This window comes from Macaca thibetana, chromosome 4 (genome assembly GCF_024542745.1).
Source record: "Macaca thibetana thibetana isolate TM-01 chromosome 4, ASM2454274v1, whole genome shotgun sequence".
Classification (NCBI taxonomy): Eukaryota; Metazoa; Chordata; class Mammalia; order Primates; family Cercopithecidae; genus Macaca; species Macaca thibetana.
In genome coordinates, this window is record NC_065581.1 from 151386900 (window position 1) to 151406631 (window position 19732).

Here is a 19732-nt window from a genome sequence, read left to right on the forward strand (position 1 = left end):
TAGAAAAGGAGCCAAGATGGCAAAGAAGACTGAGAAGGAACTCTCAAAGAGTAGACAGAAAGCCGGGAGAGTGTGGGGTCAGGAAAATCAATCAAGACAGTGTTTCAAGGGGGAGTGGTAAGTTTTGTTAAATGCTGTTGAGGGTTCAAATGAAATACTGAGACGTTTCCATTGCATGTTGCAGGACAGAAACGACTGGATACAGGCTCCAGAGCAGTTTTTGTAGTATGTTGAGAGTGGAAGCTGGATTTCATGTGTTTAGGATAAAATGGAACACGAAGAAGATTATGGCGTAGTCACCTCTTTATGAAGCTGGACTCAATAAAGGTTTAGGGAGACAAGGCAGTAGCTGGAGAGGGCTGGGACAGATTGAGCATCCCTGATGGGAAAATCTGAAATCCAAAATCTGAAATTTTTGAGTGTCAATATGACACCACAAGTGGAAAATTCCACACCTGGCCTCATGTGAGGGGTTATGGTAAAAACACACATGCACGACACAAAGTTTATTCAGTGTCTCCAAGGAGAAAAAACATCCCCCCCAGCCCCTGTCAGCTGCAATATATGTTTTCTTTGCACGTCCAGATTCCTCCATGCAAGCACACCACAAAGGGTAATAAAGTAGTTCAATGTACACAAATTTTTTTCACGATGTACATAAATTTCAGTGTACACAGATTTTGTTTCATGCACAGTATTACCTAAAATATTGTATGAAATTATATTCAGGTTCTGTATATAAGGTATATTTGAAACATAAATAAATTTCGTGTTTAGACTTGGGTTCTCATCCCCAAGATATCTCATTATGTATATGAAAACATTCCAAAATTCAAAAAAATCTGAAATCTGAAACACTTCTGGTCCCAAGCGTTTCAGATAAGGAAAGCTCAACCCAGTTCATGTTTTTGGCTTGTGTGGTGCTGTCTTGGATGGAAGGCATCAGAGCACGTTTGACTGATCTGGAAACTAATACAGTAAAAAGGAAAATGAAGATATAAGAGGAAAAGGAATAAAGAATGGAAAAGCATTTCTGAGAAGGCAGGAAGCGATGGGGATACAGGGTACATGCTGAGAAATTGGGTTTTAAAAGATTTTCTACTTTTTTAAAAATTCTGTAATGAGAGAAGAAGAGGATGGTGGGAAGATGAGAAAGTTTCCCTCTGATGGTTTCTATTCAGCTAAGAGGAAAGAAGAAAAGGGAGAGTTGCAGTTTGATGACCTTATAGAAGGTGTGAAATAATGAATGGGAGGCATAGGATTGAGATTTTGGGGCATAGTAAGACTTTAGAGCAGTAAGGAGGGCCCATCTGAGGTTGATAAATCTCAAGTATGCTTAATCAATATATCAAATATATCTTTCTACAATCCTCTTTAAGATTACCAGTCATTCACTCCCTCAAGAGATGCCCAATTTGTATTATATCTATGCAGTCAATATTTGCACAAAAATAAAATATAGAATAAAATGGCAGTGCTATTACAAAGCACAATGTCAGTTAATCCTATATTATTTCATACAGAAACACATAAAGAGAAGGAGGGAGGGAAGAGAACCTACTCTGTATCAGGCACCACACTGTGTGAGTCTGCTAGGCTTGTGTTTCACCCTTCCAACAGAACCTGAACTTCTATCATTTTCCCATTTTACAGATTTGGAAATTGATGTTCAGCAAGGTTTGGAAAATACAGTTCAATATTGTGTTAGCCATTGTTCACTGAAGGCTATCTGTCATCTAGGAGTCTAATAAGAGCTCAAATGGTTGTAATAGGCACAGAATCTTATATGTGGTTGGTTTTTTTTTTTTTTTTTTTTTTTAAATTAAAAAATAGAGACAGCGTCTCACTATGTTGCCCAGACTGGTCCCGAACTCCTGGGGAGTCCTAAGGTCTCCCACCGTAGCCTCTCCAAATGCTGGGATTACAGGCATGAGCCACTGCCCCCAGCCTGTAGTAGGAGTTTTATTAGTTTTTACAATTGATACTAAAACTGCAACCTTCTTTACTTTTAGATTTTGCTTTAGTGTTCTTTATTAACTATCCAGTAGTACTCAAATAGAAAGATTCTTTCATAATTAGGAAACATCAGAGTCACTGTTTATCTGTCTGAAGAATCAAGAACTAACACACCTACAATAGGAGTGAAGTTTCTGGCCTGTTAGATCTCCACATGGTCGGAATAGGTGATCACTACAAAACCACTATAAACAAGAGTGTATTTTTTGGTCGCTGCTATTCAGGCACACCAACTGACATATATATATGTATGTGTATACACACACACACACACACATATATACATATATATATATATATATATATATTTTTTTTTTTTTTTTTTTTTGAGACAGGGTCTCGCTCTGTTGCCTAGGCTGATCTAACTCCTGGACTCAAACGGTCCTCTAACCTCCTCCCCAGCCTCCCCAGTAGCTGGAACTATTTGTTGTAGAAACAGGATCTCCCTATGTTACCCAGACTGGTCTCTAACTCCTGGGCTCAAGTAATTCTTTCACCTCAACTTCTCAAAGTGCTGGGATTACAGGTGTGAGCCATTATGCCTGGCCAAGATTTTTTAATATTTGAAAGAGTAATCAAAGAGTAGGACATAATATTAGAGACAAGTAAACAAAAAGTAGGAACATTTTTACAGAAAAAGTTTTCTCCAGAAATTTTGAATCAAAGCTTATCCATAGTAGCATTTCTCAAAATTTGCAATACTTATCCTCCAGGGATAGGCTGAAAACTTTCCATATAAGCTTTTGGAAGAACGGAATGAAGGTGGGGGATTGGGGAGGGCACAAGGATAATTCCCTTTCCAACTTTGTTCTCAGAGATAAGAGGCAAGTAAATAAAGAAAAGCAATCAAAGTTTTCATTAAAAGGATCAGGCGATCAGGTTCCTGGTCTTATAGAGTTACCTAGTCACTTTTCTGATTGTTCTTACCTGGCGAAACAGAAGTGGAAGTAAAACATTCACATAGAAAAAAGTTGAATCTTCAGCATAAGTATAGGGACCATACAAAGGGTAATTTTTCATTGCTTTTTTAGTCATAAATACTTTCTGATACTAAAAAGGAGATTTAAACAGTGGCTGAAATGAGTTATTTGAACGAATCTATGGTTCTAGAAATTTTTTTTTTTTTTTTTTTTTTTTTTTTTTTTTTGAGACGGAGTCTCGCTGTGTCGCCCAGGGTGGAGTGCAGTGGCCGGATCTCAGCTCACTGCAAGCTCTGCCTCCCGGGTTTTTACACCATTCTCCTGCCTCAGCCTCCCGAGTAGCCGGGACTACAGGCGCCCACCACCTCGCCCGGCTAGTTTTTTGTATTTTTTAGTAGAGACGGGGTTTCACCGTGTTAGCCAGGATGGTCTCGAACTCCTGACCTCGTGATCCGCCCGTCTCGGCCTCCCAAAGTGCTGGGATTACAGGCTTGAGCCACCGCGCCCAGCCGGTTCTAGAAATTAAAGTATAAAATCAAACACTTCCTTTATTCCAAATGACAATGCAGTTTAAAAAAAAGATGTATTAAACTCTTAGAAACAGCTAGTGGCAATCAATAAATAGAAAGTTTTTATTAAGCTACTGCTAAACTAGAACTTTACTAAGGGCCCCTCCAGTTGGATGGACTTTTCAGTGCCTTCAACACTCTATTAGGTTTTGTGATGAGATGACTGGGAAGGACTTCGTTTGCTCAGCAGATATTTATTAGGTACCTACTTTATGTCAGGCACTGGTATACAGTGATTTGCCTCCATTACATATTAGAATCCCTACAGTAATCTTATAAAATAGAAACCATTACTCCTATTTTCTTTGTAAATCAAATCCCTGAGGCATAACATAACATGCTCAAGTTTATGCTGTTCGTAAGTGGTCTGGACTGGGTTCTCAGTCCAGCTCTTGATGATTCCAAACCTGTGACACTGTTTCCTTGAGTACGTTATGCTGTCTCAGATAAAGTTAAGAATTTTATGGGATGTTTCCAGTTTTTGTGAAGGTTACAAAAATGACCAAGATACACTAAAAAATGTCTGAAATATATTAAATATTAAACTTTATGTGTTGTAAGAGAAGTATTTAGGGCTACATCTACAAAGTGGGAATTAGCATTCAAAGAAACACACACACACACAAACAGAATCCGACAGGTCAGATTCTTGAATCTGGAAACATCCTTAGTAACTTTATCCAGAATATTGTCATCACAAAACATATTTTTGGACAACTGAATAAAAACATAAATGGTTGAATTGTGCCAAAAACTTACCTCTACCTTTCCTGGGACAAAAGTGTGAGTGTTGCTTAGAGCAGAGTGAAGCTTTTTGGAATGTAGGTAAAATAGGGTGTAGAGAAAGGGAGAGAATGTTACAGTTGGGAAGAGACTCCAGATAGGAGATGCAGCTGAGACAGGAGATCAGAGGTAAGAAGGTATAGCCCTTCACAGTGCCACTGTGGGAAAACTGTAAGGATTCCTGGGATGGATGGGACTCATGGTCGAGAATGTAGCGAGTGATGAAAATGTGACATTCTTCCATTAAGGCTACAGTTGGAATTTGATTTACATTTTGATTGTAGGTGTAAACACTTGACAGTTTTAAAATTTCAATCACTATTGTATATATTATTTTATTTAATACCCACAGTAAATTCAGAGATCAATTAGATCAATTAGGTGAATTCCCAGTTATAAGGCTGTTAAATAATTTGCTTAAAATCCCAACTACAGGCTGGGCGCGGTGGCTCACACCTGTAATCCCAGCACTTTGGGAGGCCGAGGAGGGAGGATCATGAGGTAAGGAGTTTGAGACTAGCCTGACCAATATGGTAAAACCCTGTCTCTACTAAAAATACAAAAATTAGCCAGGCGTGGTGGCACACACCTATAGTCCCAGCTATTCAGGAGGCCGAGGCAGGAGAATCTCTTGAACCTGGGAGGCGGAGGTTGCAGTGAGCGGAGATCACGCCACTGCACTCCAGCCTGGGTGACAGAGAGAGACCTCATCTAAAAAAAAAAAAAAAAAAAAAAAAAAAAGTCCCCAATCTCGACTATAGCTACCCAGACCAGCCAGTATCTTGTGGTCTGCTGAGACAGACAGGGACTTTGTCACTGCACTATCCTGCTGTCTCTGCCTCTTCTACATGTCTTCTACTCCTCTTCCTCTCCAGTGTGTGCATGTGTGTATTTTTTTTAGATGGATTTTCGCTACGTTGCCCAGCTGGAGTGCAGTGGCTGTTCACAGGCCTAATCACAGCTCACTGCAGTCTCAAACTCCCAGGCTGAAGCTACTCATCTTCCCAAGTAGCTGGGTCAACAGGCATGCACCACCATACCCAACTCCTCTCCAATATTGAGGAAAAGATACGTAGGGCAAGTTTTCAATTGACTTTGGATCTTATTCTCATTGCTTTAAATACTACTTTTATGCCAATGACACAACAATCAGAATTTCCGATCCTAATAGCTAACCGAAATTCCAGCTCTGTATTTTCCATTGTCTCCTTACTGATCTGGTAATTGCTGCTTGTGTATTTCTCTCCACTTTCTCAAAGTTAGGTTATTGTTTTCCCATCTAAACCAGCTCATCTTCTGAGTGATCTGGTGTACCATGTCTTCCACTTTCCAATCGAGATATTTTATAATGAGTCCAAAGTCTCTAGGAAAGTTGATGATTTCCTTCCCTTCCTTTCCTTCCCTTCCTTCTCTTCCTTTCTTCCCTGATGATTTCTTTAGCTTTCTTGGAGACATTTTGGACTCATTTCTCTCCACTTTTCAGGCTAAGAATAGAACCAAGTATAAGACCTCCTTAGGTTTCAGTATGGTTAAACACTCCACTACCAATTAGAATTTAAAACAAAAAATAAAACAAAACAAACCCTGAAGATTTTGCCCATTTGGTTAGTTTATAAACCTCTTTTCACCTCCACCATCTTTCATATCTTAAGCACATGTTACCCTATGTTGCTTTTTCCTCTAAAATTCCTATTGATTAGACTTTACTAAATATAAAAATAATTGAGTATCAAGGAGAAGACTGGAATTCTCACTGTACAATTTGTTATCAGCTCAGAGCACCCCATGGATTATCCTTGTCAAGTTGTGTTGATTTATTTTCCTTTCAAACATCTCTGGTATTTTCTCCCTTCCAAGGACTAAAACTCAAGTCAAAGTTCTTGATGTTTTCTGCCTGAATTACCTCTTTGGTCATTGTTCCCTTCTCCAGAGCATTCAATGCCACAAATATCTCTCTTGTCGCATCTCTGATCAAAAATTGGCTTCTAATTGTCTGGGATCTAACCCTCCCTGCCTGACTTCCAAGGCTGTTTATAATCTGTCACCATAATCTCTAGACAGAAAACCAGTTTGGATCACTGAATGATGACTTATTAAACTTTTCCTTATAATTGTCTTAATTTGCCTCCCAATAAAGAACTAGTAGTTACACGTTTTTAATATAGACCTAATAAATATACTTTATAGAGAAAAGATTGAAGAATTCCAAGATACTTTATAATTAAAAAAAATTTAGGAAGCCAGTTTTCCACCAGCATCTGTCCCTCTCTCCCTTCTTCTCCAAAAAATAAGCAGATTTCAAGGAGGTTGTGAACTGATCTCCCTTTTTACTGAGAAGAGAGCCTTGTCTTTGAACTTCTTAGGGTCCTGTCACAGTCTTTTATGTTTGTCTGACTCAACCACAGCAACAGTTGCATCAGTAGGGGCAAAATGTCCTCCTAAGAAGCAGAGAAGAGAAAATGACAATTGATAAATAATAGACATTGCCTCCTGATTATGCTGACAAGACCAGTTTTTCTCTTGATCAGAATTTCCTTAACATTTTATTTTCTAACACTAACACTTAATTTCTTTATCTCCTGCTTTTTCCTACTGTAACTTTTTTTTTTTTTTTTTTTTTTTCCTGAGATGTAGTCTTGTCTCAGTCACCCAGGCTGGAGTGTAGCAATGCAATCTTGGCTCACTGCAACATCTGCCTCCCAGGCTCAGGTGATTCTCCTGCCTCAGCCTCCTGAGTAGCTGAGATTATAGGCATGCATCACCATGCCTGGCTAATTTTTGTATTTTTAGTAGAGACAGGGCTTCACCGTTTTGGCCAGGCTAAAGTCCTGACCTCAGGTGATCCTCCCGCCCGGGCCTCCCAAAGTGCTAGGATTACAGGCCTGAGCCACCGTGCCCAGCCTGTACTGTGGCTTTAAATGTCATGAATGCTTAAACTATAGAGTGACCATTAATCGAATAAAATGGGTAGTAATTTTCCCTGCATCTACTTTTATATTCTTTTCACCAAATGACCAAAAAAAAATTTTTTTTACAACTTTTCATTTAAACAATCCATGTTATTGTAATTGTGGTGTTTTGAAAACATCCAATAACAAGCAGGATAAAGAATTATTATATTCTAGACATCATCACTACTTTTCAAAAATAATTTGATTTTCATTTTAACCTATTTTTACTAATACAATCAAAAGATTCATTCAATTTAGTGGGGGAGAACTGTAAAAAAAATTCTTGGATATCAAATAGGCAAATAACTAGTTAAATTGTTTGGTCTATATCTTTTTATTTAATGTTTTATTACAAACTTTTAAAATTCTTAATGTGCCCCTCAGGACTATTTCATGAAACATATTAAAATGCAGCTTAATGGGGATGGCATTGAATCTATAAATTATCTTGGGCAGGATGGCCATTTTCACAATATTGATTCTTCCTATCCATGAGCATGGTATGTTCTTCCATTTGTTTGTGTCCTCTTTTATTTCACTGAGCAGTGGTTTGTAGTTCTCCTTGAAGAGGTCCTTTACATCCCTTGTAAGTTGGATTCCTAGGTATTTTGTTCTCTTTGAAGCTATTGTGAATGGGAATTCATTCATGATTTGGCTCTCTGTTTGTCTGTTACTGGTGTATAAGAATGCTTGTGATTTTTGCAAATGGATTTTGTATCCTGAGACTTTGCTGAAGTTGTTTATCAGCTTAAAGAGATTTTGGGCTGAGATGATGGGGTTTTCTAAATATACAGTCGTGTCATCTGCAAACAGGGACAATTTGACTTATTGACCCAGCCATCCCATTACTGGGTATATACCTAAAGGATTATAAATCATGCTGCTATAAAGACACATGCACACGTAAGTTTATTGCAGCACTATTCACAATAGCAAAGACTTGGAATCAACCCAAATGTCCATCAGTGACAGACTGGATTAAGAAAATGTGGCACATATACACCATGGAATACTATGCAGCCATAAAAAAGAATGAGTTTGTGTCCTTTGTAGGGACATGGATGCAGCTGGAGACCATCATTCTCAGCAAACTATCACAAAAACAGAAAACCAAACACCACATGTTCTCACTCATAGGTGGGAATTGAACAATGAGAGCACTTGGACACAGGAAGGGGAACATCACACACCGGGGCCTATTGTGGGGAGCAGGGAGGGGGGAGGGATAGCATTAGGAGATATACCTAATGTAAGTGACGAGTTAATGGGTGCAGCACACCAACATGTCATGTGTATACATATGTAACAAACCTGCACGTTGTGCACAAATACCCTAGAACTTAAAGTATAATAATACAAAATAAAAAATAAAAAAATTAAATTAAAAATAATAAAATGCAGCTTATGTCATTTTATACATAAATACATATATATAATTCCTTATCATAGTGTGTGTGTGTGTATATATATATATATATATATGCATGAACATGGCAAGAATATAAAATTGAGAATGTTGATTTCCATTGTCATTGTATCAGAATTCATGGGAACAAGCAACTATCCTTTTTAATTATCACTTTATCAGAACACCCATCAGATCCATGCCAATCTTCAAATCAATTTGGGGGGGGGGCATTCCTCTTTGAGATTGGCCCCAGAAGCCACCTAAGAAACTGTTTCGATACTTTATGATTGTATTTTAGAATCACTTTTATTACTGGAAACTGTGTTACCCACTTTGGTCACTCTTTAATAATACTAACACCTTCCAGGTGCATTAAACATTTCATTGTTCAACCAGCTTTCAAAATACAATTTTATTCACTGTGATTTTGGCTGTTGCTAAAATAATACAGTACTTGTCTTTGGGGAATTTGCTACCCTGGGGTGAAGGAGCTGCAGTATAGTAGGGCTACACTTTTTGAGGACATGGGTTCAACGTCAGGTTCAAACATTTGGTGGCTATGTTGTGAACTAATGCAGTTGACTTCGTTTCTCTAAGCCCAAGTTTCTTCCTTTGTAAAATGTGGATAAAAGTTTCTATCTTAAACAAAGAATTCTAAGATTTAATAGAGGTATCTAAAGGTAAGGTATGGTGATATTGTTGTTGTTTTAGGTGTTCTTTAAAAAAAATTTTTTGTTTATTTTTGAGACAGAGTCTTGCTCTGTCACCCAGGGTGGAGTGCAGTGGGGAGATCTCACTGTAACCTCTGCTTCCCAGGTTCAAGTGATTCTCCTGCCTCAGCCTCCCGAGTGGCTGGGATTACAAGCGTGCACTACCATACCTGGCTAATTTTGTATTTCTTTTTTTCTTGTTTTAGTAGAGACGGGTTTTCGCCATGTTGTCCAGGCTCGTCTTAAACTCTTGGCCTCAAGTGATCTGCCAGCCTTGGCCTCCCAACGTGCTGGGATTACAGGTATGAGCCACCGCTTTAAGCGTTCTTTGTAAGAAGTTTTCTGGTGCGATTTGGATGAAAATAGGCAGAACGTGTAATGAAAGTTTTGGTATTTAGTAGCCCCAGGCCCCAGCATTTAGCAGGTCCTCAATAAAAGCTGGTTTTCCTTTCTATCTTATCATCCTGGAATAAGATGGATTTGGTGAAACCCTCTGACTAGATTTGGAAGTGAAAGGAAAATAAGAGAAACATGCAACAGCAGAGCTGTAATAAAGTACTCACTTGTAAAGTAAGCATTTGCAATGAACCCGTTTTTTGACTCCTCCCTTGGGAAGGATTCCCAAAGGAATTCTGAGACACTGACCAGGGATTACTGAAGGCTCTAGACGACCAGTAGGAGAATTGGTGATTCCAAGTTGTCCTTTTCTTCCAGTAAGCCAGCCTCCCTGTTGAGGGAGGTGGGATTATAGTTCTTAATTAATGTCAATTTTAATTAACGTTTAGACTTTTTACGTGATTAAGCAAATACTGTGTGCCCACATTTTGCATTTCTTAAGCTATCTTTTCTTAGTCTTTGCTTTTCCTCAAATATTTTACAAGCCAGAGCTTTTTAATGTAATTTGACATTTCATCTGCACTTAGCTAGGAGAGCCAGCCTTGCTATTTATCTGGGGGCAAGCAGCACTTTGAAAAAATTTACATTAGATTAAAAAAAAGATATCTCGTCCGACCTGGTGTGGTGGCTCATGCCTGTAATCCCAGCACTTTGGAAGGCCAAGGCAGGAGGGTCACTTGAGGTCGTGAGTTCGAGACAAGCCTGACAAACATGGCAACACTCTGTCTCTACTAAAAGTACAAAAATTATCCAGGCATGGTGGCCCATGCCTGTAATCCCAGCTACTTGGGGGGCTGAGGCACGAAAATCGCTTGCAGAGGTTGCAGTGAGCCAAGATTGCACCACAGCACTCCAGCCTGGGCAACAGAGTCAGACTCTGTTTCAAAACAACAACAACAACAACAAAACAAAAAAATCCTTATCCTTCTCACAGAAAGTCTAGATAGATAAATGAGCTTTCTTAGGGTTCTCTTGCTCTCTGTCTTTTTTCCTCAGTGCTAATTACCAATCTTGTTAGCAGCAGCGTATTAATAATGTATTTACACCCTGAATTTCTTTGGACAATATTTTCTTAATACCTATGCAAATTTTATTTTTCCAGGCTCGCTTTTCTCCCAGTTTTGAAAAAAATTTGTTGGAAAGAGATAATTTATAGCAATTATAATTCTCATAATAATTATTATCCTCATCGGTATTAAAAGATATGAAACATGAATATACTGGGAGGCAGTGCTCTGTTAGGAGCAGCAGTTAATAATTTTGGAATCAAATAAACAGCATTGAATTTAGGCTCTACTATTTCCTGGCTTTGTGACTTGTGGCTAGGTATCTAATCTTCTTCCTCATCTGAGAAATGGGGGTAATAGGAGCATTGCCTTCCAGAACTGTTTTGAGGCTTTTCCTAAGGACCTGAATATAGGAAGTTCTCATTAAATGATAACAAATCTGACTCCAGACCATAGAAGGGTAAGGTTGGGGGTAGGAATATCAAATTGATTTGTGGAAGATCAGCAGTTCATATATTGGTAAAAACAATGTCTTACAGCAACTTCATAACTTCCAAAGCATTTTTGGATTCATTGTTTTACTTAATCTTTATAATAAATGGCAGGTGAGAATTAGTATCGTTTGAATGATGAAATAGATACCAAGGCCTGGAAATTTTTCTCTAGATTATGCTGTAGATAAGTTTCTGAAAGTGATTTCAGATGCCTGGTAACTGCGTTTAAAAGAACCCTCAAGAATCTTAGAACTTCATCCATCAGCCGTCAAATTTGAATGGAATTCTCCTTATGCAGTCACCAGCATCATGTGTTTCAAGGTTGATGTCCAGCCCAGTGCATGGCTGCACCGCATCATTTTGACACAGCATCTTTTCCACAGTGGTAGGTCCTCTGGAGGCATTCAGCCTTCTGGGAAAAATTATGGACTTTTAGATCATGCTTATATTAAAAAGCCAGCTTTAAAAGTTGGCTTTGTGTATATTTAAAAGGGGTACAGAAAAAAACTTAGATAAAACTTTTATTACCTTTGTAGTTGAGCTTTAATAAAAGCTATAGTTATTTACATAAATACAAAAATTAAGGAGGCAAAATGAACATGTAACAAAAGAAAGTTCTAGGCTTTGTAATTCTGCTTGTTTTTTATATTACCAAGTAGTTCTGCATAAGGCAGGAACAACATTAATAGTACAGTTTGTTAACTCCTATTTTTTCCATTAAAATTTTTAATGAGAAAAAAATGCATTCTTGTAACATTTTCAAATGGGAAAGGAGTACATAAAATAACTGAAGTAAATTCCTTTTCATTGATCCTTTTTAAGAATTCTACCTCCTGTTAGCAAGTTGTAGTATATCTTTTCAGGCTTTTTTCTATTCCCATGCTTGCTCATGCACAAATATATACATGAGTTTTACAAATGGGATGAATGACATTATTATGTACAATCTATCTAGATTGCTTTCTGACTTCTTTTTTGAACTTTATATCTTGAAGAATTTCCCTAGGAGTATATGTAAAACAACCTAATTCTTTTAAATAGCCATATAGTGTTTCATTGTTCACATGGAAATATTAAAACTTAGTCATTACTTTCGTGGATGAATGTTTAGGCTGTTAAAAATTTTTCTCTATTATATCATTAATATTCATATATATATGTGTCCACATGTGTAAGTATTTTTGTAGGATAGATTGTTAGAAGTAATATTGTTCCATCAAAGGGCATAATCTTTAACATATTGATGAATGTTGCCAAACTGACCCACAGAAATGCTATGGTTGTTTATATTCAGATTCATAGTGATGAAAATGCCCTTTTCCTTATACACTTACCAAAACTACATATTATCAATTGTTCAGCTTTCTTTAATCTGGTGGGAAATCACTAAAAAGATTATTGATCTTTATATTCATTGATCACTTTTTTCTTTTTATGTTGTTCATTTTAATTCTTTTACCTTATTATATTGGGTTGTCTTTTCATTATTTAATTGAAGGAACTCTTTAGTTTTTACATATTATAGCAGTTAATCCCTTTCTGTTATATGTTACACCTATCTCCTTTCAGTCTGTTTTGTCTTTCATTAAACATGGTTTACGTGATCTTTTCCTGGGCAGAAAAATTTAAAGCATCATGTAGTTATATCTGACAGTTGTTTCCTTGTGTTCCTTGTGACTTACGAGTTTTTTGCTTTTTTTCCTCCCCAAGTTCAGGTCAGATGGGTAATGTGCTGAGATTGTAGTGCATTTCACACGTGCATGTGAACACCCAGTCATTGTTGCTCATGAGCTACAAAAGGATCAGGCTTCTAAGTTTTCTATCTTGTTTACGAATGATATTTCCTTAAGAGTACATACGTATTCGGGTTGGGCAAGGTGGCACACGCCTGTAGTCCCAGCACTTTGGGAAGCCAAGGAGGGAAGATCACTTGAGGCCAGGATTTAGAGACCAGCCTGGCCAACATGGCGAAACCCCATCGATACTAAAAATACAAAAAATAGCTGGGAGTCGTGGTGCACACCTGTAATCCCAGCTACTTGGGAGGTTGAGGTGGGAGGATTGCTTGAACCCAGGGAGGCAGAGGTTGCAGTGAGCAGGAATTGCACCTGGGTGACAAAGCGAGACTGTAAAAAAAAAAAAAAAAGTACATATATATTCTTATGTTTTCCTCATATTTGTTAAAAATTTTAATCTTATGATTATTAATTCAATTGGAATTTATGGCCAGGCACGGTGGCTAACGCCTATAATCGTAGCACTTTGGAAAACCGAGGAAGGTGCATCACCTGAGGTTAGGAGTTCGAGACCAACCTGAGGCAACACGGTGACACCCCACCTCTACTAAAAGTACAAAAATTAGCCAGGCATGCTGGCATGCACCTGTAATCCCAGCTACTCAAGGGGCTGAGAGAGGAGAACCACTTGAACTCTGGAGGCAGAGGTTGCAGTGAGCCAAGATTGTGCCACTATACTCTAGCCTGGGTGACAGAGCAAGACTCCATCTCAAAAAAAAAAAAAAAAATTGGAATTTATTTTGAGGTATAGTGTGAGGTGGGAATCTCATTTGATTATTTTTCCCTTATGTTCTACCACAATTGATTTGAAATTCTTTCATTAGTATGCACTACAGTTCCCATGAAAACATGGGTCTGTTGCTGGATTCTCTCTTCTGTTTACTGAACTATCTTTTTAGTCCTATGCCAATACATTTTTGTTTAATTACTATAATTTTGTAATGTATTTTGATATCTGGCATGGAAAATCATCTTTATTGTTCTTTTGCTTTAAAAGTCAGCATTCTTACTTATTTACTCTCCCAGATAAAATTAGGATCAGTCTTTCAATTCTAAACGTATTTTTTCTCTGAGTATTTGATGGGATTATACTGAGTTGATAAATTGGCATAAAATTGATATCTTTATAATGTATTTTTTTTTTTAAAGAAAACAAGCTTGGCAAGTTTTATTAAAGGAAAATTTTGCATAGTTTACTTTCCACCAGGCTGTTCTGGCATGCTTCTAATGATAGCAGAATCACCTGGATCAGTGAGCGCCAGTGTGCACACTCTGTAGCATTTTCCACATGCTGTGCCCAGTTCAATATTATTGCTACTGTAGTGATGGACACCAATTTTGGCCAACATTGCATAGTACTCTATTTCCGATTTCCTCAAAGCTGGGCAGTTGTTAGCAAGGATGACTAATTTTGCTGTGCCTTGTCTGATCATCTTTAGAGTCTGCTTGTACCCCAGCATGTACTTTCCACTTTCCATGAGTTGGAGCCGAGAATTAATTGACTCCAGTGACTTTTTCATCTCCTTGGTCGGGATGGCCCAAACTAAGAGCTGCTGCCAAGATGGCCGGGGAGTGAGAAAGGTGATATCTGTATAATGTTATATTTACAATAAAAATATTACATATACTATATATATATAATCTCTGTATTCAGGTCTCTTTTTCATCCTTACATATAGGTTTAGAGTTGTCTTCATTATATGTTATGCAAATTATTCCTAGATAATCCATAATTTTATCTTTTTCCAGTTGTTTTTAAATGATTTACCTACATATGTGCCACATGCAGGAGGAGATGGCAGAAATAGTAAATGATTTGCCTAAGTGCAACTAGTTAATAACAGAATTTAGATTAGAAACCAAGTCTTCTGACTGGAATTCCTCCCACAATAAGGCAGATTCTTTTACTATTGTCCCATTCTTGTTGCTATCTTTCTCTCTCTCTATTTTACTTTATTTTATTTTATTTTGAGATAAGGTCTCGTTCTGTTGCCCAGGCTGGAGTACAATAACACCATCTAAGCTCTCTGCAACCTTCGCCTCTGGGGTTCAAGTGATTCTCCTGCCTCAACCTCCCAGGTAGCTGGGATTCCAGGCACCTGCCACCACACCCAGCTGTTTTCTGTATTTTTAGTAGAGATGAGGTTTCACCATGTTGGCCAGGCAGGTCTCGAACTCCTGACCTCAAGTGATCCACCGCCTCGGCCTCCCAGAGTACTGGCACTACAGGCGTGAGCCACCACCCCGGCCTCTCTCTCTCTTTGAATGTAGCTTTGTGTTGAATAATGAATCTGAGTCAAGAAAATATAGCCTAATCTCGTACATTTTAGACTCATAAGAAATTGAAATAAATGTGTAAGGCTCACTTCTCAAATTCTATTCATATTCAAAGTAAGTGATATTTATGTTGATGGAATTTAGGGAGTCTGTCTTTAACCTAATATTGCTTTAAAGGCCTCACACAAATGAAACCTAAGCAAAATTTCTTAAATAGTAATCTCAAATTTTATCTATGAAATAAAGCTTTAAAAGGTCATCTTATTCATAAGTTTTATATCTCATTAAAGACTGAAAAAACATAATCTCATTATAATTAAACTTTGCATTTTATCTTTTATTTAGTGCCGTTGCAAAACAGAATTGTTTGATCACTGTCAACAGTTGAAAACATGATGGTAGTTTCAGCAATTATTGGTACATTGTGAGTCTATCACCAAGTATTTTAATGCCAGTGCAAATCAGTGATTTCAATAAATAAATTTTGAAATAAATAAAACTAGAATGTTTTAACAAAACTTAAACTAAAGGCACAAAATGTATAGATGCAGGCTTAATGGTGTACCCTAACAACGTTTCTGCAGGTGGCTTGTCAGGAGGAAGCTTGATGCATTCTGTCCCTTGAATAGGCAAAGGTCTCCAGCCACTTTCTTTAAAGTTAGTAGGTGTGCCAACTAATTCCATTGCACAAGAAGAACCCTGAAAGATTTAACAAACTGCATCTTTTCCCCCTATTTTTAAGCACAGTGCCTCAAACAAGATGCTAGTTATCCCTGTGAGATCAGATCAAATATAACAGTGAGAAATTGAAATTTGTATTCAGTCCACTTAAATGCTCATCCAGTCAAAAATAGATTTGGTAAATTATAAAAACATGGCTTGTTTTAAATACAAAAAAATTAGAAAAGGAACTGACTGAGAGGATCAAAGATGAGTGGAACCAGGTTTCATGGTATGGAGGCCAGTTGAACAAGTAAAGAATACAAAATAAAATACAGACAGTTTTCTTCTTGATTCAGGAGGTATCTGAATTTCCTGCACTTGTGGAGAAAGTCATCGTGCTTGAAAAGGTCTAGGTGTCCTGGTTGAAGCAGTATAAAAGCTGAGGATTCTGACACTCTTGTTTTCATGGTAGGCTCCTGACTTGATAATGAGCCACTTGGATATGAACCCTTGTTGACACACATTGGTATGCAGACGCCAGCTGTGGAGTCTCCCACAAGTGAAGAGTAGGACTCGAGTAGGTCTTACATGTTAGTAAAATCTTTATGCTACTATTTACAGGGGTCTCACAGATTATCTTTGCCTTCTACTTTTAGTATTTGTGGCTCCCTTCTGGTGAAGAGTCCTGGGAAGACATGGTGCTGATAGTGATCCAGTACATCAAATACCATGACTGTTTTTTGTTTGTTGTCTTCCATCCGGGTCTTCTTAACAGAAAATTTGTTAATTTTTTAAAATAAAATGTTTTCATTTTAAAAATGAAAATATTTTACACCATTACATGTAAACTCCCATATCTTTACTATTTGTGTCTCATTCTCATTGCTGCCCAGGTGAAACCTGTAAGTTCTATCAGACAGGCCTCTTGTCTTCGTTCTTGCACAAGGCAGCCACACCTGGAATGAGAGCAACTGGGATCCAGTGCTCAGCCACAGGGACTGGAAGTAGCTGTGTTAGGAATATGGTGCCCCAGCTTTTCACTGAGGGATTGATGCTTCTTTGGCTGACATAAATCTGCTCTACTGAAAAACATTTGGAAAGGAGCTTTGCAGAGTGTAACTTGCCTGGTTGGCAGTCTTGTTTCTTTCTTAGCCAAGAAGAAGCAAGGGGCTCATCAAACCAAATTTCAACCTTCAGCTCCACTTGAAAAATCATGGTGGTTGACACAGGGATCAGCAAAGTCTTTGAAGTTCTTTGGCATGCAAGGCAAATTATAATTTCGTTCATAAGGGAAATGTTTTTCCTTTTGTGCTGTTTGGTATCCTGGGCACAGAATTCCTTTCCAGTTTTCCATAACCAGCATCCTGGGTATTTTTGTATTAAAATTATACCTTATGTTTTATCCTTCTCTTACTGGATACGTTTCATCCTTTTTGCTTGAATAATTAGGCCAAGAGAATAAAAATGTAGTCTTGAGTCAAATAAATTCAAATTAAGTGGTTATTGAGAAAGAGACATTTCAATTTCTTCATTTGCGTTTTTATTTCCAGTGGAACACCAGCAATAAAGACTCTTACAATCAAATATGATAGAAATTCAGGACCAGGTGAGGTGGCTCATGCCTTTAATCCCAGCACTTTGGGATGCCAAGGTGGGCAGATCACTTGAGGTCAGGAGTTCAAGACCAGCCTGGGCAACATGGCAAAATCCTATCTCTACTAAAAATACAAAAATTAGCCGAGTATGGTGGTGCGCACCTGTAATCCCAGTTACTCTGGGGGCTGTGGCATGAGACTTGCTTGAACCTGGGAGGCGGAGGTTGCAGTGAGCTGAGATTGAGATCGTGCCACTCTACTCCAGCCTGAGAGATAGAAGGAGACTCTGTCTCTCAAAAAAAGAAAAAAAAAAAAAATATATATATATATACACACACACACACACACACACACACGTATGTTTTGGTGAATTTCTATTTTATGTATAAATATATATTATTTTATTTATTTATCATACACATACAACAGAAATTCACCAAAAACCTGACTCTTCTTTAAATCTTACCAATTAGTAGAAATAAATGTTTAATTAATCAATCAGCATGTATGTTTGAGTGCCTCTGAGTTTAAAGATATTTAAAGTACTGCTGTTAGACTGTAGGGGTGGTAACAGTTCTTCCTAGAACCTGGAAAGAGGTGGCATTCTTCTTGCACCAGGTTCAGGCTTAGCTATTTTGGATCATTCCTTACTGAGAGTCAGCTAATCCCTCCTCAGTCCCCTCTTTATCACTGGCCTCAAATACACTGACTGTCTGTTGCACTTATGGAAAATAGATCCGTGGGGTGCTCCTGAACTTCTTTATAAGTTGAAGTGCCAATGCTGAAATTCATAATAATGCAACATAGTAATGTGTGATCGACACTAAAATAAGTGTTCAGCATTTTGTATTTCTATAAGTTTAAGAAAAACTGTAAGGTTTTTTTTGTTGTTGTTTTGTTTTGTTTTAGAGACAGGGTCTTCCTCTGTCACTCAGGCTGGAGTCCAGTGACATGATCACAGCTCACTGGAGCCTTGATCCACCTGGACTCAAGCAATCCTCCCATCTCACCCTCCTGATTAGTTGGATTTATAGGACCATGCCATTAGGCCCGGCATATTTGTGTGTGTGTGTGTGTGTGTGTGTGTGTGTTTCTCAGAGACAGGGTTTCACTATATTGCCCAGGCTGGCTCATCTTGAACTCTTGGGCTTAAATGATCCTTCCATCTTGGCCTCCCAAAGTGCTGGGATTATAGGAGTGAGCCACCGTGCCTGGCCTAGAAAAACTGTAAGTTAAATGAAAGCATATGTGGTAAGAACTGCCCTGTCCTATAATTCCCCTATAGTCTCTTAATGCTTTTATACCTTACCAGGCCCAGCACTGCCCTGGTTTTGTTGACCTAGGGTAACTTACTCTGTGTGAGTTTTCTTCCAGAATGCAATCCTCTATACTAGGGCTCTATACCAGGGGTCAGCAACAGTTTTGGGTAAAGTGTCAGGTATTTTAGACTTGGGGAATGAATTAGTTTTCTAGGCTGCTCTAACAAAATGCCACAAAATATGTAGCATAAAATAACAGAAATGTATACCCTTGCAGTTCTGGAGGCTCTGAGAGAGAACACATTCCATGCTGTTTTTTGTTTTGTTTTGTTTTGTTTTTTGAGACAGAATCTCACGCTGTCACTTAGGCTGAAGTGCAGTGGCACGATCATGGCTCACTGCAAGGCCTGACCTCCTGAGCCCAGGTGATCCTCAGACCTTAGCCTCTTAAGTAACTAGCACTATAGGTGTGCACCACCATGCCTGGTTAATTTTTGTTTTATTTTTTGCAGAGACATGGCCTTGCTAAGTTGCCCAGGCTGGCCATGCCTCTTTTCCAGCTTCTGCTGGTTGCTGGCAATCCTTGACTGGTAGATGCCTCACTCCAGTTTCAGCCTCATTACAGCATGGCTTTCTTCCTACTGTATATCTGTGTTCTCTCCTCTTACAAGGACACCAGTGATTGGATTTAGGACCCACTCTAATCCAGTATGACTTCATCAAAACTGAATTACATCTGCAAAGACCCTATTTCCCAATAAGGTCACATTCGGAGGCTCTGGGTGGACTTGGGAGACATTATTACTACTAGTCCTGCAGGAAGTCATCCAGTCTCTGTTGTAACTACTAAACTCTGGTGTAGCAGCAAGGCAGCCATGGGTAATGCAT

General features: G+C 38.3%; 1 protein-coding gene and 1 pseudogene across 1 annotated transcript; both read right to left on the bottom strand.

Annotated features, from left to right (window-relative positions):
- Positions 1-12968: 12968 nt before the first annotated feature.
- On the bottom strand, positions 12969-13057 carry LOC126954110 (uncharacterized; annotated as a pseudogene).
- Positions 13058-14243: 1186 nt separating this feature from the next.
- LOC126951999 (60S ribosomal protein L30-like) lies at positions 14244-14573 on the bottom strand. The gene has a single exon (XM_050786251.1). It carries the CDS (start codon positions 14568-14570, stop codon positions 14244-14246), a length of 327 nt encoding a protein of 108 aa, XP_050642208.1. The 5' UTR covers positions 14571-14573.
- Between the last annotated feature and the right edge of the window lie 5159 nt (positions 14574-19732).